This window comes from Sciurus vulgaris, assembly GCF_902686455.1.
Source record: "Sciurus vulgaris genome assembly, chromosome: 5".
Taxonomy (NCBI): Eukaryota; Metazoa; Chordata; class Mammalia; order Rodentia; family Sciuridae; genus Sciurus; species Sciurus vulgaris.
The window spans coordinates 115,643,021-115,665,315 of record NC_136465.1 but is presented as its reverse complement, the minus strand read 5'-3'; the positions used below and the strand labels follow the sequence as shown (position 1 = coordinate 115,665,315).

The following is a 22,295-nucleotide window of genomic DNA, read 5'->3' as shown; positions in this document are numbered from 1 at the left end:
TCCAACTGCCAGAACTATACTGTAAGTAGGTAAGCATCTCTAAAAGAAGTTTGATGATAATATTTAAAATTAGACCACATAAGAACAGAGAATGGCACCAGATACTTCTTTCACTGTTAAACAAAGCCAAGCCCTTGCTCATTCATAAGTAATGTGTACGCTATATAAATATATATAACTGACTTCTAAATTTGCTTCTTGTACATTTTTCTTAATTATAGAGAATTATCATAGCATTATACATTACATGAGGGATGTCTTACTGAATACATATTTCAACAAATTTGTCCCCTTGAAAATATATAACCCATTAAGTTTTACACCCAATAGCATCCTGTATAATGTGGATTTCATAAGTGAAGGCTATAGAAATGCCTATCAGTTATTTACTGACTTTTTCCGGTACATATATTAGGATTTGAAGCTTCAAATACACAGTTTTCACTACTGAAGAGCTTATAGTTTACTACATAAGAGAAACATATAATTTCAATATAATGTGATAAATATTAATACAGAAAGCATTCAAAGGATGTTCTAGAACTAAAATGGGTAATGTCCCCAGTGAGGAATTTCAGAGGCTTCCTAGAGGAGCTGACATTTGGGCCAAACATAGGAGTTAGTCAGATTAAAAACGATGGCAAGGGAAGGGTGGTCAAGGCAGAGGGAATACTTTAAGAGGAGTAATGGACTAGGTCTAGTAGGCCATGATGTGTAGGGATGAACTTGAAGTAGAGGAAGAAGACGATGCTAGAGAGATGAATGCCAAAGAGTTAAAATTAGGGCTAGTACTTTATATAAATGTAAGAACTGGTTCATGGTGCCATAAAGGAAGGTACTGACTAGGTCCTTGACAGTTGTAATTCTGATCCCATTCAAGTTCAGTGTTTTGGTTTAAAAAAAAAAGAGGTTCAGGAAGTGGTTAGTTTTCCTAAATTAGAGGGGAAACTGCACAAAGGCGAAAATTACTACTACCAGTAGGTGTCAGTGTAACTAAGGGAGAGATGTGACTTTTGAAACTACCTCCCAAGCAAGAAGTTTAAGATAAAAAAAAAAATTTTAATTCCCAGCTACTTCAAAGGTTGATACAGGAGAATTCCAAGTTTCAGACCAGTTTAGTGAGACCCTGTAACAAAACACAAAAGACTGAGGATGTAGCTCAGTGGTAAGGTGCCCTGGGTTCAATCCTTAGTACCCCCACAAAAGAGAAAAACAGAATAGGGTGGGGGGCACACAAATTTTAAAAGGCATGATTTTAAAGTATAAGATATTTTAGATGTCTCTCCATGAAAACTAGGCATTTTTACAGTTTTGGTAATGTATCCTTACTAAATATTATCTAGTTTTATTATTCATCATGAAACTAAAGGTACAGATTGGTACAGACTGGTGTGGATACAAACTCATTAAAACACACACACACACACACACACACACACACATACATACATACATACATAAACACACACATATACATACACATACATACACACACACCACAGAGGAAAATGTGGGAAAGGCACAATGGTTAGAAAAATATAGACATTTTGCTTTAATAAAACCAGGATAGAATGAAATAAATAGGAAAGGGGGCTGGGGTTGTGGCTCAGTGGTAGAGCGCTTGCCTAGGAAATGGGAGGCACTGGGTTCAATCCCCAGCATTAAAAACAAACAACAACAACAACAAAAAAAACACCACTAAATGAACAAAGTAAAGGTATTTTGTCCATATATGCCTAAAAAAAAAAAAAAAAAAAAAAAGGTGAAAAAAATAAATAGGAAAGTGATAAAACATTTTGAACTTATTTCACACTTCCATTATTTCCCTGAATTATAGAAGAGATCAAGTTGGGAGCAGTGATATACACCTGTAATCCCAGCAGCTCAGGAGGCTGTTGCAGGAGGACTGAGAGTTCAAAGCCAGTCTCAGCGAGGCCCTAAGCAAGGCAGCCAAGACACTGTCTCTAAATAAAGTACAAAAAAGGGCTGGGAGTGGGGCTCAGTGGTTAAGCACCCCTGGGTTCAATCCAAAGCTAAAAACCAAAAAAAAGAAAGAAAGAAAGAGATGAACACAATTAGGGTTTGTTTGGTTTTGGTACTGGGGATTGAACTCAGGGAAATTCTACCACTGAGCTACATTCTTAGTCCTTTTATTTTGAGACAGGGTCTGGCTAAATTGCTGAGACTGGCCTTGAAGTTGGGATCCTTCTGCCTCAGCCTACTGCACTGCTGGGCTTACACACCACCTTGCCTGGCTTAATCAGGTTCATTTAACTGACCTCTGGATTGTTCACATCCATCAAGTCACAATTTAAAATTATTGAGAGCCTCTGATGCTTAAAACTGATAATATGAAAAATTACATATGCTATAATTAAATAGTAATATTGGGCAAACCTAGGTTTGAATTCTGATTTACTATTTTGCTAAGTAACCTCTCTGAGTCTTAGTTTCCTCATTAGCAAAGAGGATATAATTAGATTTCATAATAAAATTAATGTTAAAGCATATCTAGAAATTGTTCCTGGAACATTTAAGGCACTTAATACATTGTATATAAGAAAATAACAGGAGGCCTTAATGTGTCTTTTAATAGTTTTTTTTTTTTTTTTTTTTGCAACCATATACCATACCCATAGTATGTTACCATATCTAGAGTCCTTTGTTGTTGTTTTTTCCCCATCTGGGGATGCTGGGATTCGAACCCCAGTCCTTCTGCATGCTAGGCAAGCACCCTCCAAGATGGACTATATCATCAGCAGTCTAGAGTCCTTTGTAACATCAAATTCTACCCTAAAGGCCCTTAAAATAGCAATAAAATATCCTAAAACAAAAAAAAATAAAAATAAAACAAAATAAAGTTAATAGTAATTAACCATTTTGTTTCTCACCATTGGATTCAACACTGAAACAGAATAATCATTACACAAGAGTTTAAGATATATTTGGTGCCTATTAAAAATACTTGGGCACAGTGGCACACACCTGTAATCCCAGCTACTTGGGAGGCTGAGGCAGGAGGGTCACCAGTTTGAGGACTGGGCAATTTACACACCGCTCAAGACAAAAAACAAAAAGGTATGGGGATGGAGTTTGGCAGTAGAACATGACTGACTGGATTCAATCACTGTAACTCAAAAAACAGAAAAGGTTGGGGTTGAATGGTCCTGAGGACTTAGTCTCAGGAAATTATTCAAAATGAGAAACTACATGCTTATATATATTCATATTTAAAAATAGCTGAGCTGGACACATGGACCAGGCCTCTTATCCCAGCAACTTCAGAGGCTAGGGCATGAAGATCCCAAGGGCTAGAGATGTACCTCAATGATAATGAGTCCCTGGGTTCAATCCCCAGAAAAATAAATAAATTTTTAAAAAAATTAAAAAATAAAAAGGGCTAAATATGTGGCTCAGTGGTAGAGTACTCCTGCACTCAATCCCCAGTAATGAAAAATAAATAGCTAGAAGCGGTGGCACAGGTCTGTAATCCCAGCTACTATAGAGGTGAGGCAGGAGGATCAAAAGTTCAAGGCCAGCCTAGGCAACTTAGATCCTGTCTCAAAATAAAAAGGGCTGGGAATGTAACTCAATGGTAAAGCAACCCACTGTCCCACAAATAATAAATGAATAAATAAAATAAAAATACAGAAAATTTGACACTATCTGAATTTTGACAAAAGAGAAATAACAAAATGTGGTAATATATGTTCTAAGTACATACTCTGAGTTGCCTGGAAAAAAAAGAAGAAAAAATGAAATATAGCTGGGCATGGTAGCACAGGACTGTAATTCCAGTGGCCCAAGAGGTTGAGGCAGAAGAATTGCAAGTTCAAAACCAGCCTCCCCAATTTAGGGAAGTCCTAAGCAATTTAGTGAGACTCTGTCTGAAAAAAAGCATGGCGGGTGTGCCTCTAAAAAGGCCTGGTAGGTGTCACTAGGTGGTTAAGCATCCCTGGGTTCAATCCCTGGTGCCCCCCCCCCAAAAAAAAAGGGGGGGGGGATGAGGAGGAAAAGAAATAAAAGAAAAAATATGCAGATTAAATTTATGTTTTCAGAGATTTTTCAGGATAAAATATAGCAATTAGATGCTAAGAGAGAGAGAGAGAAAATACTGGAGGAAAGTAGAGAAGTTCATAAGAAAGAAAAATATAGACTGGGGATGTGGCTCAGAGGTAGAGTGCTTGCCCAGCATGCATGAGGCCCATGAGGCCCTGGGTTCAATGCCCAGCACTGGGGGGGGGCAAGGGGCACAAGAAGAAAGAAAAATACCCAAGTATCCTAGAGATTGCCTCATATTAACAATACTAAGTAAATTAGTTTCTAAAGTAGGGCCTAAAGAAAAATCAATAACAGCAGCCATCAATGATTTAAAGTTCTATGAAGGTAGTTCTCAAAAATATTTATAATACTTAACATTTATATAAATCAAAATAGAGGGCATCCAAAATCTACCATCCTAATAAATTATCTTTTCATCTTCATTTTGTTCACAATTCATATGCAATAAACCATATGCAATAAATGAGTACTATTTGTACTCATAATAGTTACATCCTCCACAAAAATCTGAATACTAAAGAAGCAATTTTTCTATCCGTACCATCCTGAGACCCCCCACTTGAAATGACAATTCAAATAGGCACTTAGATGCTGAATACCACTTGATAATAGATCTATTTAAATCTATACATGAGGGGCTGGAGTTGTAGCTCAGTCGTAAAGCACTTGCCTAGTATGTGTGAGGCACTGGGATTGATTATCAGCACCACATATAAATAAAATAAAGGTCCATTAACAACTTGAAAATAAAAAGAGAGACAGTGTGGTCACCTCTAAGCAGAAAAAGACCAAGGAAACAATGCTGCATCCAAATTTATTTTTTAAAAAAATCTATACATAAGTAATGCCCCTAGAACAATTATATGACCAGACATACTAGAAGCGATATTTCAAATCCTCGCTACATAATCTAGAAAATAACATTCTTAATGTGAATGCTGAACTTTATATTTTCTTTCTTTCTTTTTTTTTTTTTTTTTGGGTGCAAGCACTCTATCGACTGAGTTATTTCCCCAGCCCCTTTATTTTCTTTTTCTTCCTAATACTGCTGGGGATCAAATCTAGGGCATTGGTCATCCTAAGCTGGCACTCTACCACTGGTCTATACCTTCATATTCTGTCTTAATATGTTCATATTAATACATAAATACTAAAAATAGATACTCTCATTTACACCTAGGCACTGCAAAAACTTATCGTGACTTTAAACTGCCAAGGACAACATGACAAAAGGATAAATGGTATAAATGTTACTATAGAAATATGTATAGGTGTAGCTTGGTACAGTGGTCCACTCCTATAATCTCATGGACGTGGGAGGCTGAGGCAGGACAGCCTAATTCGAGGCTGGCCTTGGTAACTTAGTGAGACCCTGTCTCAAAATAAAAAATAAAGTGTTGGGGATACAGCTTAATGGTAGAGTGCCTCTGGGTTCAATTCCCAGTACTGCAAAAGAAGTGGGGGGCAGGGGGTTTGTATTTATGTCCTTTTCCTATAATGATTTCCTTCAACTTTGCTTAATATGACAAAGAAAAATTCAAATGTGTTTACTATATTTTAAGTTTCATGTTCTCAATTCTTTCAACATTGATTATGAAATTAATGATATCAGTAATTCAACTCCCAAGGATTTAATTTAAGGAAATGATTCAAAATGAGAAAACTGGCCGCTCTTATCAGCGGCTCAAGAAGTTATGGCAGGAGGATCACAAGTTCAAAGTCAGCCTCAGCAACTTAGTGAGTCCCTGAGCAACTTAGGGAGATCCTATCTTAAAATAAAAATTAAAAATGGTCTGTGAGAAATAAATGCAAGAATCAATAAATGGGATAGATTCAAACTAAAAAGCTTTTTCTCAACAAAGGAAACAATCAATAATGTGAAAAGAGAGCCTACAGAGTGGGAGAAAATCTTTTCCACACACACTTCAGACAGAGCACTCATCTCCAACGTTTATAAAGAACTTAAAAAACTTTACATCCAAAATACAAAGAACCCAATCGATAAATGGGCTGAGGAACTGGGCAGACACTTCACAGAAGATATACAGGTGACCAACAAATATATGAAAAAATGCTCAGCATCCCTAGTGATTAGAAAAATGCAAATTAAAACCACCCTAAGATTTCATGTAACTCCAATTAGAATGGCTATTATCAAGAACACAAGCAACAATAAGTGTTGGCGTGGATGTGGGGAAAAAGGTACACTCATATTGCTGGTGGGACTACAAATTAGTGCAGCCACTGTGGAAAGCAATATGGAGATATTCCTCAGAAAACTTGGAATGGAACCACCATTTGACCCAGCTATCCCACTCCTCAGTTTATACCTAAAGGACTTAAATCAGCATACTACATTGATGCAGCCACATCAATGTTCATAGCAGTTCAATTCACAATAGCTAGATTGTGGAACAAACCGAGATGCCCTTCAATTGATGAATGGATAAAGAAACTGTGGTATATATATACAATGGAATATTACTTGGCCATAAAGAATGAAATTATGACATTTGCTGGTGAATGGATGAAGTTGTAAAATATCATGCTAAGTGAAATAGGCCAAGCCCAAAAAACCAAAGGCCGAATGTTTTCTCTGATAAATGAATGATGACATATAACAAGGCGGGGTGGCGGGGGGAAGAGAAGAATGAAGGAACTTTGGATGGTGTAGAGGAAAATGGGGTGGGAGGGGGTAGGGGACAGAAAGATAGTAAAATGAAACAGTATTACCCTATGTATATTTATGATTACATGAATGGTGTGAATCTACATTGTGTACAGCCACAGAAATGAAAAGTTGAACCCAACTGTGTACAATGAATCAAAATGCAGTCTGTAAAAATGAAAAAATTTTAATTAAAAAAAAAAGGTCTGTGATGTGGCTCAGTGGTCAAGTGCCCCTGGTTAACTCCCTGGTACATCCCACCAAAAAAAAAAAAAAGAGAGAGAGAAAGAGAGAAAACTGTACTTTAATGTATTAATATTCAAAATGTAGAAAAATGTGAAACTACCTGAATATTTGACAAAAGAGAAATAATGTACCTCAATGGTAATGTGCCTCAAGGTTCAATTCCCAGGTACTAAAAAAAATGAAAAAGAAAAGAAAACAGAAGAAAAGATTCTATTCAAATTCATAATAGCAAACAAACAAACAAAAAACCCATAAAACATTAAGCTTAAACTGAGGAAGAAATGCATAGACTAATAAAGAAATGAAGCACAGTATGGGAGATTCAATCAAAATAAAAATTTCAAAGAATTTATATAAGGAGGGGTTGAGGATATAGCTCAGTTGGTAGAGTGCTTGCCTCACAAGCACACAGCCCTAGGTTCAATCCCCAGTACTGCGAAAAATAAGGAAAAAAAATTATATAAGGAATCTGACAAAATGTGTCAAATTATTCTTCTGGAAAATTATGAGACTAGGAAAAATTTAAATAGTAATGAGGAAAAATACTAAAACTTTTAATAGGCTGGAGGTATAGTGGTAAAATGTGTTTAGCATACACCAAGCCCTGGCTTCAATTCTCAGCACTGAAAAATAAAAAAGAAGTTATCTATCAACCCAAAAGAATACCTGTACCCATGTAATTTCTTCATGTCACCCATCACAGGCTGACAATCAATGTCTCTATGGTTTTACCTATATTATTTCATTTAAAAGGAATACTACAGACAGGGTGCTGCACACAGTGATCTCAGCAACTTGAGAGGTTCAGGCAGTAGGACAAAAAATTAGAGGTCAAAAAAAAAGAGGGGAATTGGGCACAGTGCCACACATCTATAATCCTGGCAGCTTGGGAGGCTGAGGAAGGGGGATTGCAAGTTCAAAGCCAGCCTCGGCAACTTCATGAGGCCCTAAGCAACTTAGTGAGACAAATCTCAAAATAAAAAATAAAAAGGGGTAGGAATGTGGCTCAGTGGTTTAATCACCCCTGTGTTCAATCCCTGGTACCAAAAAAAAAAAAAAAGAAAAGAAAAAAGAAAGAAGAGAATGGGCTGGGACTATAGCTCTGTAGTAGAACACAATTAGTTCAATTCCCACTAAGGTTAAAAAATTAAAAAAAAAAAAAAAAAAAGAATTCTCAGTAATTTAAGTCTGGATGCATCAGAATTTGTTGCAGATTTCTGTTAAAAATACACAATGTAATATGTCAGTAATTTACTAAGTTAGCTCTGACTAGCCATTTGATTAAAGTAGATTAATTGCTACTATACCAAGTTGCCTGGTTGGCTATCTTGCAGTTTCCAAAGCATCTACAAGAAGTAGAAATGAAAATACCCATTGTCTGGGATGAGACAACTATCATTTTCTGAGATTCAGGGGTTCAGTGAATAACTCCAACAAAGGGAAACACTTTCTAAAAACAAGTCATCTTTGTTTTCTGCAGTTATTATGCATCAGTAATTAAAGCAGGGAGGTAAGCAGTTACCAGTAACCTAAGAATGATTTATATCTTTAAACATATTTTCAAACACACTGTGTATCATTATGGTCCTTCTTGTGCAAACCTAAGCAGCAACAATTCCTGTCTTAAATTTCAACTCTTTAGCTCCATTTTTGGCATATGCTTTACAATTAGGTAAGATTAAAATAAAGTAAAATCACCTGGATATCAGCTATAACAATATACTAATGATTTTGTCCCATTTGGTTAAGAAAACTCTTCAAGTAGAAAAACAAAATACGTGTGATGGTGCATGCCTGTAATTCCAACAGCTTGGGAGGCTAAGGCAGCAGGATCCCAAATCCAAAGCAAGCCCCAGCAACTTAGCAAGGCTAAGCAATTTAGGGAGAACCTGTGGCAAAAATAATAATAATAATAATAAAAAGGCCTGGGGATGTAGCTCAGTAGTTAAGTGCCCCTGGGTTTAATCCCTGGTATCAAAAAAGAAAAGAAAAGCAAAAAAGCTTGGTATGGGGCTGGGGTTGTGGCTCAGTGGTAGAGTGCTTGCTTAGCATGTGTGAGGCACTGGGTTCCATCCTCAGCACCACATAAATAAATAAATAAAATGAAGTTATTATGTCCACCACCAACAAAAAATACTTAAAAAAAAAAAGGCTGGGAATGGTGGCACTTGCCTGCAATTCTAGCTACTCTGTAATCTCAACTACTGAGGAGGCTGAGGCAGAAGGATCATAAATTCCAAGCCTAGTATGGGTGATTTAGCAAGATCCCCTAAAAAAGAAAAAAAAAAAAAAAGAGGTCGGGGGTAGTGGCTGGGGATATATAAGTCACAGTGCCTATCATAGATAAGGACCTAGGTTTGACCCCAATACTGGGAAAAAAAGAAAAAAAAAAGGGAGAAAAATTAAAAAGGGGGATGGGAGCTGGGCAGGATGCTGCATGCCTGTTATCATACAAACTCAAGAGAATGAGGCAGGAGGATAGCAAATTTGAGGCCAGTCTCAGCAACTGAGTGATACCGTGTATCAAAATGAAAAATCAAAGACCACGGATGTGAATGTAGCTCAGAAGTAAAGCACTCCTGAGTTTAATCCCCAGTACAAAAAAGAAAAGAGAAAAGAAAAGAAAAGAAAAGAAAAGAAAAATTTAATGTGGGAGATGAGGATGTAGCTCAATGGTAGGAGCCAAGGGATTAGCCTGAGTAAGGCCCTGGGTTCCATCCTCAGCACCACATACACATACAAAAAGCTTAAAAATGTAGATTTGACTAAGAACACAATATGAAAATATGAGGGGTTTTGTTTTTTGTTTGTTTTCTTTTGCAGTGCTGAGGATGGAACCCAGGGCTTCATGCATGCTACCCAAGCACTCTGCCACTGAGCTTCATCCTGAGCCCTAAGATACATTTTTAAAATACAAGAAATGTAGCAGGTAGGGAAGGTAGGCACTGAAGGCAATTTCCAGTAAAACATGGAAAACAGATAAGAACAATAAGGAAATCAAATTTGCTATAACAATCTCAAGCTTATCAAGGAAAAAACTAAGAAAGGAACTGTCAGGAAAACAGATCCTATCTTCCTAAGTATAAAAAAAGGGAAGGCTGGGGAGATAGCTCAGTTGGTAGAGTGCTTGCCTTGCTGCAAGTACAAGGCCTTGGGTTCAATCCCCAGCACCGCAAAAAAAAAAAAAAAAAAAAAAAAAAAAAAAGGGAAAGGAGGGGGGTAACCTCCCCTCACACACACACACCAGATGGCACAGCTGACCTTCAGGTTTTCAAAGGTTGATTATATGATTTTATTTCTCTTTTACCATCTAGCTTCTCTCTTCCTATGTTTTTATCACTCACTGATTAATACTTCAATTGATTACAGATTAAATAAATTCAAATTGACCAATCTTGCTATTACAAATTCTGATTCTTAAAAAAGTTTATAAAGGGGCTGTGGGCATAGCTCAGTGGTATAATGCTTACCTAGCATGTGTGAGGCACTGGGTTCGATTCTCAGCACTGCATATAAATAATAAATAAAATAAAGGTATTGTGTACACCTACAACTAAAAAAATTTTAAATCCTTTTTAAAAAAAAGTATAGAGAAGATGTTAATTAACCACACCATTTGCTTCCTTTTCTTACTATCTTAGGCTACAAATATTAGTAACACTTCAAAATAAGTGAACTGTAAAATAGACAAAATCTATAAGAATACTTGAAAAAGGCCTGGTAAAATAAAGCAACATAATATCAGAGGACACTGATCTGAAGAGTCAAAAGCCCTCTTACTACTTTTTTTTTGTAAACTGTGACCTGAACCCAGGGGCACTTTATCACTGAGCTACATCCCAGCCCCCACTCCTTTTTTCTCCCTAAATTGCTGAAGCTCGCCTCAAACTTGCAGTTCTTCTGACTCAGCCTACCAAACTGCTAGGATTAAGGTGTGCCCCATTGTGCAAGGATCTCAGTCACTCTTGGAAGCGTCAGTGACCTTGCAGCTAAATTTAGTAGCCCATGCTACTTAAGAGGCTGAGGCAGGAGGACTGCAAATTGGAAGCCAGCCACGGCAAATGAAACTCTCAAAATAAAACCGAAAGGGTTGGGATGCAGTTCAGTGGTAAAGCACTTGCCTAGCATGTGTGGGCCCTGTGTTCCAATTCCAGTACTGCAAAATTTTAAAAAAATGTTCCCAGGCCCAGTGACACATGCCTGTGATCCCAGTGACTCAGCAGCAGGCTGAGACAGAAGGATCGTTAAGTCTTGTTTTGTTTGTTTAAATTTTTTTAGTTGTAGATGGACAAAATACCTCTATTATTATTTTTTAATGTGGTGCTGAATATTGAACCCAGTGCCTCACACATGCTAGGCAAGTGCTCTGCCACTGAGCTACAACCCCAGCCCAAGGATCATAAGTTTGAGGCTAGACTCAGCAACTTGTCAAGACTCTAAGCAATTAGGTGAGACTATCTCAAAATTTAAAAAGGGCTAAAATGTAGCTCAGTGGTAAAATGCCCCTGGATTCAATCCCCACCACCCTACCAAAAAAAATAAATAAATAACTTGAATCTTTCTATACCTTATGCTCTGTCAAATGAGAGCAACAGAAGGAAGACTCTAGCTCAGGCAACCTTCAGTCTAAGAGCTATTACTCTGGATGGTCTGGTTGAATTGTACTAAGTTTACAAAAGTTCTGAAGCCATCAAACCAGGGCCACATTCAATGAAGAATGTATTGAATAGCTTGGGAAGTACCATCTTTTTTTTTTTTTTTTTTAACTTTTTTTTTTTTTGTAGTTGTACATGGACAGCATGCCTTTATTTTATGTGGTGCTAAGGACAGAAACCAGTGCCTCACACATGTCAGGCAAGCACTCTGTCACTGAGCTATAACCCCAGCCCGAGAAAAGTCGTCTTAATAGCATTTAACCTAATTTTGATTGTTGTTAAATGTGTTTTCCTATGAAAACCAGTGTTGTGTTCTTTTTAATTTTCAGATACTTATAGACTTAACTTGTTCTCTCTCATGTCTTGAAGGGTCTTGACCTAGCTAGTTTATAATTTTAACTCCTTCAAAGTAAATATTGCTTATTTTGTATATAAGTCGGAGGCAGATCCACAGAAAACTAGACATACAGATCCACCAAACTTGTCAAACAAGTAGTACTGCTCAGTTTCTATAAGCCATTCAGAATGTAAACAACATTGAAGCAAAAGTACAAATTCAAATTACAGGTCAGCTTTGTAACCAATTCTGAAAGATTCACTTAAAAACTTTCTACAGAGCCAGGTGTAGCAACATAAGTCTGTAATCCCAGCAACTAGAAGGCTGAGGCAGGAGGATCACAGGTTCAAAGCCAGCCTTAGCAACTTAGCAAGACTCTGTCCCTAAATAAAAATACAAAAAAAAGGACTGGGAATATGGCTCAGAGATTAATGGCCCCTGGGTTCAATGCCAGGTACAAAAAAAAAAAAAAAAAAAAAGCAAACTTTCTACAGAAATGTCTTCTAAGAGAAACAATTCTTAAAATCAAGCATAGTATTAATTAACAATATATTTCCTATATGAATAGATGTATTTTTCTTCTTTTTGTGATTGAACCCAAGATCTCAATTGGATTTGGACATGCTAGGTAAGCACTCATTTTGAGATAGTCTCCTCAAGTTGACTAGGCAAACTTACAATCCTGTCCCAGCCTCCTAAGTAGCTGGGACCAGAGAGGTATGAGACAGGGTGCCCAGCCAAATAAATTTTTTAAAAATAATCCTTCAGCATACCAAGCCCTGCTATAAACTACTAAATGTTAAAAGGATAACATTATTTTGTCACACTTTCTGTAAGAAATATGAAAAATGATGTGCTTATTTTTCAAATAAGTGAAAAAAAATCTAGTAATGTTGACACACAATATGTAACTTACAAAGCATTAATATAATACAGCCTTTCTACATATGTTCATCTTACATTTCAAAATAATTTCAAGGAGGAAAAGCAAAACAGAAGCAAGGAATGAACAGAACTAAATTAGTGGAACATTTACATGCTACTTTATAAAACAGAACAATTAAAAGGAAAGATATTTAAAAAAAAAGAAGAAGAAAAGGGTAGCAAGATGTGGTGGCACATGCCTATAATCCCAGGCCAGGTTCAGCACCTGTCTCAAAGAAAAAATGAAAAGGGCTGAAAATAAAGCTCAGAGATAGAGTGCCCCTGAGTGGTTCAATTCAATCTCCAGTATTTATTGAAAAAAAAAAAAAGTGGGGACAGGAGCTGGGCAAGGTGGCAGGAAAGGCTGAGATGTGAGGATGAGGACCAAATGAGTCCAGGAGTTCCAGGTCAGCCTGGGAGATGAAGAGATTCCATGTCAAAATAAATAAATAAAAATAAAAAAAGAAAAGAAAAAGGAAATATGAGATCAGAAGATCAGAAGACAACTAAAGTCTCCTAAAACACGAGGCATCCTTGTACTCCATTATTTAATTAAGAACTAAAATGGCCACAGCGCACAAGGCAATGTGATTTAACAATGACATCATTCAGAAAAAGTCACTGGAATGAATAAATAGGAGTAACTGAAAATATCTAAAGACTGTCTTCTTATATTCTACTGATTTTTTTTTTTCTTTTTTTGGTATTGGGGATTGAACTCAGGGGCACTTAACCACTGAAGTCACTGAGACATCCTTGTCCTTTTTATTTTGTATTTTGAGACAGGGTCTAAGTAAGTTGCTTTGGCTGGCCTGAAACTTTTGATCCTCCTGCCTCAGCCTCCATATTTGCTAGGGTTACGGGTGTGCTCCACTGATTTTCAAATCAATAAAGACAACAAGCTTTTAAAAAAAGACATTTTGGGGCTGGGGTTGTGGCTCAGTGGCAGAGCACTCACCTAGTGAGTGTAAGGCACTGGGTTCAATTCTCAGCACCACATATAAATAAATAAAAATAAAGGTCCATCAACAACTAAAAAAGATTTTTTAAAAAATTTTTGTATTTAAATCAAAACTACCATTTAGAAAGCATTATCATCACCCTAAGAAACAAGAACAATGTTAGAAAACAAAGACGCATAAACATTTGATGTTGTATTTGATAAAGTATACTACTTTAAAATAAAAACAGAAAAGTCTCATGTGATCTTTTGCATTAAAATAATAATTTTGAAGGCATTTTAATCATCTAAACCTACTTATTACTGATGTTCATGAGCACTAGTCTTAAGAACACTTTTTAACAAATTTGGTCTCAGCAATCTGACGCCAAGTTTAGTGACACTGTTGGCAAACCAATCTTGGTATCACATTCAACTTAACTTCTAAGAGAAGACATTTTCTTGACCCCAATAAAACCAAGCAGATGTGAAATTTTTATTTTTAGTGCCTGAAATTTGCTTCTTGAGTGAATTATAACCATCAAGGAAATATGTTCTAGTCTCCTGCCAAAGCCCAGCCCTGAATTCTTTATTAAGCAGAACTCCCAAGAAGTCATCCAAACTTAATCTTTCAAAGCTACCATCCCTTAACTTGGGGCAAAATTTTTAGTATTTAGTGGTAACTGAGGAAAAAAATCTGAAGCTTTAAACCCAGGAGAAAGTCTATGAGAGTGGGAATACAAAATTAGAGGAAAGGATGCTGATGAAGAGAAAAAGGTGTTTAAAAAAAGAAAGAAAGAAAATAAGAAGAAAGCTACTGATGACTTTAAAAAAAATAAAAATAAAAATAAATAACAACTAAAGCCCACAGATCATTTCACTCTTTGGAAACTAAGCTCAATTAACTAGCTGGTCCTATCCTCACTACCACCCACCAAGGACAAAATCATAAAAAACACAAGAACATAGAGGTAGCTGATTTATTTGGGTTCTAACTTTGTGCCTTTGCTTATGTACTCCACAAATAGAAAACAGAATAAAAAGTCAACAGGAAGGCCTAAAGATTTGTAAAAGATGATTTTTAAAAATAATAAATGTACCCTGATGCAGTGGCACATGCCTGTGATCCCAGCTACTTGGGAGGCTGAGGCAAGAGAATCGAAAGTTCAAGACCAGCCTGGGCAATTTAGATCCTGTCTCAAAATTAAAAAAAAAATAAAAATAAAAAAGTAAACAAATTAAGTGAACCCCATGGAGGCTGAAGTCTTCCACAATCATATAATAAGAAGTCATTTTCAAGAGTGAATAACATTATTTCATATTTCATGTACCTTTTATTGTCAAAAGGTTTAATTTGTCTAGCAAAATAACAATATATCAGAGAAAGGGAAAAATGAGATACTTTGTAGCAGTCCAGCAAGAGTGGAAAAGTCTGATTCTAGGAAATGATTTGTTATTTTTTCATTATGCGTGAGGCACTGGGTTCCATTCTCAGCATCACATTAAATAAATAAATAATAAAAAAAGATACTGTGTCCAACTACAACTAAAATATTAAAAAAAAAAAAAAAAAGGGCTGGGGATATAGATCAGTTGGTAGAGTGCTTGCCTTGCATGCATGCACAAGGCCCTGGGTTCGATCCCCAGCAGCGAAAAAACAAAAACAAAAACAAAAAAAAAAAAAAAGAAAAAGAATAAAGTCTGTCAGGAAACTGAAGCAGGAAGATCACAAGTTCAAAGCCAGTCTCAGCAATTCAGTGAGGCCCTAAGCAACACAGCAAGAACCTGTCTCTAATTAAAATATAAAGAAGGGCTAGGGATGTGGTTTAGTGATTAAGTCCCTGGGTTCAACCCTCCATATACTTTAAAAAAAAACAGAGTCTGATTAAGCTGGAGGTATGGCTCAGTTGTAGAGCACTTGCTTGGCATGCATAAGGTCATGTTCTAGTCCCTGTGTAGCCAAAAAAAAAAAAAAAAAAAGTCTGATTAATTTAAGGGGCTTGGAGATGCAGCTTAGTGTTAGAGCACTTGCCTAGCATCATGCAGAAGGTCCTGAGTTCAATCCCCCAGCACTACCAAAGAAAAAAGCAGGGGCAGTAGATTACACAAACTATGACTAGACAGAAAAAAAGGAAACTTGGACCACTGTTAATGAAGCAAACAATCTTAACTGTCAAAAAATGGCCTTTCAGTGTGTTAATCTCTCATTAGTGAAGGTCAAATTGCTAATAACTTACAGAAATGTATGCATTTTCTTGAGTTCAAGGACCATCAACAACTAGGTTGCCCTATTCTATGACATATTAAATAGCAGAATTTCCCACAGCATGATTTAACAATGAGAGTACCTCAGAACTGTTCTCTAGAGTCTAAGTTATAGAAACTACAAGGACCCAAATTAATAGCTTGAACAATTCCACAGCCTCACCTTCCTCTGAAGAGTAAAATTTCTGAATAAAATCTAAAAGCAAAGAGAAAACTAACATGCTGATGTAGATTACCCAGAAAATGTCTAATTTTCCAAGCTCTTGAGATTATTTTTAATAAAACTTTCATTTCTTCTCCCATTAAACTTTAGTCTATAATAGACCTGTCACTTCTATAACATTAATCATCAAGCAAAGACTCCTTTTCTAAAACATATTTAACAATTTAAAGGATTTCTCAAGTCCCAAGTGCAAACTAACAGGAATATCCTGGACTAGGAGAATTAACCACAAACCCCAGCTTTGGCTATTGTCACATCACTGACCCGCCTATCCATATCTCAATTTCCTCATCCAGAAAATAAGACAGTTGTTCCAGGTACAGTGGTGCACACCTGTAATCCCAATGGCTCAGGAGGCTGAGGCAGGAGAATCACAAGTTCAAAGCCAGTCTCAGCAACTTAGTGAGGCCCTAAGCAACTTAGTGAGAACCTGTCTCAAAAAAAATAAATAAATAAAAGGGCTGGGGATGTGGGTCAGTAGTTAATTGCCCCTGGGTTCAATTTGTGGTACCAGAAAAAAAAAAAAAAAGAAAAGAAAAAAAGACAGTTGTACTAGATGATTTCTTAGGTCCCTTCTAGCTCTAACTTTCTACTCTAAAATCTCCAATTCACTAAGAAAAATTTTATTGTCTCATTAAAGCTCAAAATGTAGTCATTTTAAACACATCACATGAACTTAAGAAGTCTAGAGAATTCGAGCAGACTTTTCCTCTCAGTTTCCAAAACTGTAGCAGACAGGAAACATGGTTGCCTAATTTGTTATCCCCATTTATATAAGAACCAATCTTTTTTTTTTTTTTTTTTTTTTTTTTTTTTTTTTTTTTTTTTTTTTGCAGTGCTGGGGATTTGAACCCAGGGCCTTGTGCTTGCAAGGCAAGCACTCAACAGGAACCAATCTTTAAAAAAAAAAATCTAAATGGAACAAGAACTCCATAACAAAAATACTTCACGAGCACACATACATGGTCCAATCTAAGTAGAATTTTGGTATTAAACTATTTTCCAAAATAATTTTCATGTATCATAGCAGAATATAAAAATTTATATGAGCTAAGCCCAGTGCAGTGTGCACATGCCTATAATCCCAGCTACTTGGGAGGCTGAGGCAGGATCACAAATGGCCAGCCTAGGCAATTTAGAGAGAACCAGTCATAAAATAACAACTAAAAAGGGCTCAGTGGTAGCTCATTGGTACAGTGCTGGAGTTTAATCCTAAATACATTAAAAAAAAAAAAAAAAAAAAAAAATGGGCAGGTGGGGTGGGGTGTGGGAAACTGAGTGCAGTGGTGTGTGTCTGTAATCCCAGTGATTGAGGAAGTTGAGGCAGGAAGATTCCAAGTTCAAGGCCAACCTCAGAAATTTCGGGAGGCCCTAAGCAACTCAGTGAGACCCTGTCTCTAATGAAAATATGAAAAAAAAAGGACTGGGGATGTGGCTCAGTGGTTGAGCACTCCTGGGTTCAACCCCCAGTACCAAAATAAAATAAAATAAAAATAAAAGGGCTGGTGATGTGTTCTGTGGTGTGGTTAAGTGCTTCTGGGTTCAAACATCGGTACCAAAAAAAAAAAAAAAAAAAAAAAAAAAAAAAGGTGGGGAAAGGGGGCTAGGAATGTGGCTCTGTGGTAGACTGCTCACATGGTATGCTGGGTTTGAGCTCCAGCAACACACACACACAAAGAAAGATAAATTCCAAGTAGACTTTCATCTTATTTTGTGTGTATGTTTTCAATTTCAAACTCACCAAGAGTGTAACAGTTCAAAATGAAAGACTGAATATTAGCCAGGTGCAGTGGCACACACCTGTAATCCCGCTGACTCCGGGAGACTGAAGTAAAAACTGAAATTTAAGGACAGTCTCAGCAACTTAGCAAGGCCTTAAGCAACTTAGTGAGACCTTGTCTCAAAATAAAAAGGGCTGGGAATGTAGCCCTGGGTTCAATCCCTGGTACCAAAATATAAAATAAAATGAGAAAGACTGAATATTGTGGTCAACTGATTCAATATAGATTCCAATATATATCTCTTTCCTTCAATGCTCTTATCTCTAAGCCCTCTCCAACACCAAATCTGTACTCCATTCCTGACTTCACTCCTTGTCTTTCTTCTCCCTCTCCCAACATACGTGGTACTTTCAAAGCAGTCTAAGAAGTTATTCTCTATCCAGAAAGTTATCAGATTCATCTAGGAAGCTTATTAAAAATATGTATTAGTGTGAGGGGAGACAGTTCTTTTAGTTATTGTTGTTTTGGTATCAGGAACTGAACACAGAGGTGCTCAACTACTGCGCCACATCCCCCGTCCTTTGTTTTTTAAGATAGGGTCTCACTAAATTGCATAGGGCCTCACTAAGTTCACTAAGGCTGGCCCCTAACTTCTGATCCTCCTGCCTTAGTCTCCCCAAGTTGCTAGGACTATAGATGTACACCACAGGGCCCATCATTGTTACTTTTCTAATTCACTTGCCTAAATGATTAGTCCTTGAAAAAGTGTCACCCCAAAAGGTTCTATCTCCCCACTTTTTTTTGGGCCCAGGGGTATTTAACCACTGAGGGATATCCTCAGTCTTTTAATTTATTTTTCATTTTAAGATATGGTCTTGCTAAGTTGCTTAGGACTTCACTAAGTTGCCAAGGCTGGCTATGAACTGCAATCCTCCTGACTCAGCCTCCAAAACCACTATGATTACAGGTGTGCGCCACTGCACCCGGCTTCTATTCCCTTCTTTAGACTTAACAGTTTCAGTTAAGTCTAGAGTTACTTCCTAATAAATGCAAAAGATTGCCTGGCATAGTGATACAAGCCTATAATCCCAGCTACTCAGAAGGTAGAGGCAGGAGGATCACAGAGATCAGCAGGGGCAACTTGGTGAGACCGTCTCAAACTGAAAAATAAAAAGGAGGGTTGGGGGTGTAGCTCAGTGGTAGAGTGCTTGCCTAGTCTGCACAAGGCCCTAGGTTCAACTACCAGCAATGCAAAAGTAAATAAATAAGTTGAAGTGTTTTTTCAAGGCCACTACTGCCTAAAGCCCATGTAATGACCTTTAGCTGGGTGCATCAGGGCATGCCTTAAGTCTATCAGACTCTCAGTAATGTTATCCAGACCCTGTTTCAAAATAAAAAGGATGTAGACCAGTGGTAAAGCATTCTGGTTTTAATTCCCAGTATCAACAACAAATAAAAATAAAAAGGGCTGGGGATGCAGCTCAGTGGTAGAGTGCCCCGGGTTCAGTTCCAAGTGACACAAAAATAAACAGATGAATGCAAAAGACTGAAAGTCTTACCTGGGGTATTTGCTATAGCCAATGGCAGGCCTGGAAGTTGGTGCACCTGAATTCCTGAAGTACCCAGTGCACTGAGGTTAATGGTCTGGAGACCTGGCATGGAGGACAGCTGAGCAGCATTCACAGTGACAGTGCCGGCAGGGATGGAGGCAGCTGAGGCAATGGGTGTAAGGGTGGTGTTGCTGCTGCTGGTCTGCCCCAAGGAAACACCCTGCATTGGGGCCAAAGTGATTGTCTGGGCCTGTGGGTTCTGAACTTGGAGGTTCTGCAGCTGAAGAGTTTGCCAACTGACCTGTCCATTGGGCCCCACTGTTGGTGTCCGGATGATGATGGGGCCAGAGTTTGGAACAGCCTGAAGCTGGAGGTTCTGGAGGGTTTCCTGGGAGATAGCTTGAGTTGTAAAGGTCTGCCCTGACAATGGTGCTGCTTGGAGGGCCTGAAGAGCCTGTCCCCCTTGAACTAACTGAGGCTGAATAAGAATTTGTTGTTGCTGTGTCTGCTGGTTTTGTTCTTCTTTTTGCTGATTTGCTTGCAGTGAACCTCCAGATGTCTGGTTCTGCTGGATGTTCAAGGCATCAGACCCCTGTAGCCCACTAACCCTCTGGGGTGTCTGGCCTTGAGAATTGGTCCCTGATGATCCGCTGGTGGTAAAGTTCATAATTCCCATGTTGCTGGTGGTAGTAGTTGTTGAGTAGCTATTGGCATTGGTGAAAAAGGAGCTGGAACTGGCTTGTGATGACACCAAGCTGGCAGAACTGATGGCAGTCCCTGAGGTGACAGGCTGTGAGACACTCTCCTGGGACCCAGAGCTGCTAATCGTGACTGCTTGAGAGCTGGGAGTCAAGGTAGCTGCAGAAACACTGTTGACAGGTAGCAAGGTGATATTCCCATTCAAGGCCACTGGTACATTGGTCACATATTGAGTCTGTCCTGAGAGCACATTATTAGCCAGGCCTTGGAGGGGTACAGCCTGCTGGAGTAGGTTTGGCATAGCAGCAATGATGTTGCCTCCACTTCCTCGATTTGTGATGATCTGCTGGTTTGCACCTGGTATGATCTGTATTTGACCAGAACCATCCTGCTGCACTTGTGCCCCAGTGGCAGCAAACTGCAGCTGCTGACCATCAACGGTTTGGAACTGTGGGATTACTTGATATTGAATGTTAGGCATCACTCCAGGCAGTCCTGTCAGAACTTGCTGGTTCTGTAAGTTGGAGGTGGCAGCCACAACATACTGACCACCAGATACTGTGCGATTCTTGGAAGACTCACTGCCACTGCTGCCATTGGTACTGTTGCCACTCTGTTCCTTTGAGGTAGGAGTAGCCCCAGAGGAGGAAGAGATGATCTGCCAGCCATTGGCACCCTGTGAAAGTTGTGCGGCTGTGAGGTCAAGCTCACCTGTGCCCCCTGACTGGCTTGGACCCTGGGAGTTGTTGCTGTTCTCATTGGGTGACTCAATTCTGCTGCAGGTTGCTGCCAGCAGAGCCAAAGGGGATGGCTGGGATTCCTGGCCAGAAAATAGAGGAGAGGAAAGGAGTTAGTGACACCTATCTGCTAGCCTAGGGGGGAAAAAAAAAAACAAACAGCAATGCCATGTAGACAAAGGGGGGGGGGGAACAGAAACAAAAACCTGGCCTGTATTTGGGAATGGGAGTCAGTGGTAGAGTGCATGCCCATAGGTTCAATCCCAGCATTGGAAAAAAAAAAAAAGAAAAAAGAAAAATCCAAAAAACCCTGACCTTCAGGTATTGCTAAAACTCTCATTTTTAGGGAATATCCAAGTCACTTGCCTCCCTATGCTTACTTCTCTTTCTATAACATTTAGTTTTTTTTTTTTTTTCCTAAAAAGTTTTCTGTGAAGATTAAAGCACTTTCTAAGAATATTTACATCCTCTCAACAACTTCCCCACTCTGATGATCACTCACCTGCCCTCCTCCTCCTCCACCTCCTCCTCCACTGCTGCTGCTACTGCCTGTGCTGCTGCTTCGAGTCTGAGAAAAGGCACCACCACCATTTCCATTGCCCCCATTATTGCCACCAACTCCTTTTTCAATCTTCACCACTGCTGTTATTTCATCCATGGAGTGATCTTGGTCTAAAAACAAAAGATAAACAACTTAAACTGGGGAGCAGGGGATAAAGTGAAGAAGGGTAAAGGCTATTAGACTATGATGAAATCTGTAATGACTAACAGGAAGATGAAAGTCACCAGTGCAAAGAAAATGGATCTGCACAAGAGGAATCCTAGAGCCTACAGGACATGAACTAGGCTCAGTGATGCCAAAAGCAAGTCTCAATTTTCCCCATGCTCAAAATTAAACTCAGAAAACACTCATAAAGTGCTTTGGGCATTGGAAATGTGAGGAGTAGTAGACAACGTTGAAAGAGTTTCAAAATAATAAAAAATCCTGGGGAGAAAAGGAGGATGGGTAAGGCAAAAATCAACATGTGGGTACATGGAAAGTTTGCTAAAATTAGAGTAAAAAGAGATGGAGAAAGAAAAATACAAGTATAAAAAGTAAGAGAAAAAGGAAAAGTGGGAAAAAATAGGCAAAAAGTATGAGTCGGGAAACATTTGTGAATACTAGCAATGGGCTTAGGGGGTCTAGGGATAGGAAATCAGGAGGTTTCAGAGCTAGAGGCGGGCCCTAAGAAATAAAAAAAAAAAAAAAGGGCGGTTTCGGGGTGAGG

At 38.3% G+C, this 22,295-nt stretch overlaps 2 protein-coding genes across 5 annotated transcripts in view; one reads left to right on the top strand and one right to left on the bottom strand.

Moving 5' to 3' along the window:
- The window catches only part of SP7 (Sp7 transcription factor), an 82,911-nt gene that overhangs the window by 21,320 nt on the left and 39,296 nt on the right, over positions 1 to 22,295 (top strand). The gene's annotated exons all lie outside the window — the stretch shown is intronic.
- Positions 1 to 22,295, bottom strand: part of SP1 (Sp1 transcription factor) — a 34,199-nt gene that overhangs the window by 11,320 nt on the left and 584 nt on the right. For 3 of the 4 annotated variants that reach the window (XM_079140854.1, XM_079140857.1, XM_079140856.1), the window contains exons 2-3: positions 21,530 to 21,699; positions 19,601 to 21,110 (exon numbers count right to left, since the gene is read on the bottom strand). In XM_079140854.1, coding sequence (XP_078996980.1) covers positions 19,601 to 21,110; positions 21,530 to 21,699 — 1,680 coding nt within the window. Of the gene's footprint in view, positions 1 to 19,600; positions 21,111 to 21,529; positions 21,700 to 21,796; positions 22,201 to 22,295 lie in introns of those variants that run through there. The other variant, XM_079140855.1, reaches the window with a different exon arrangement.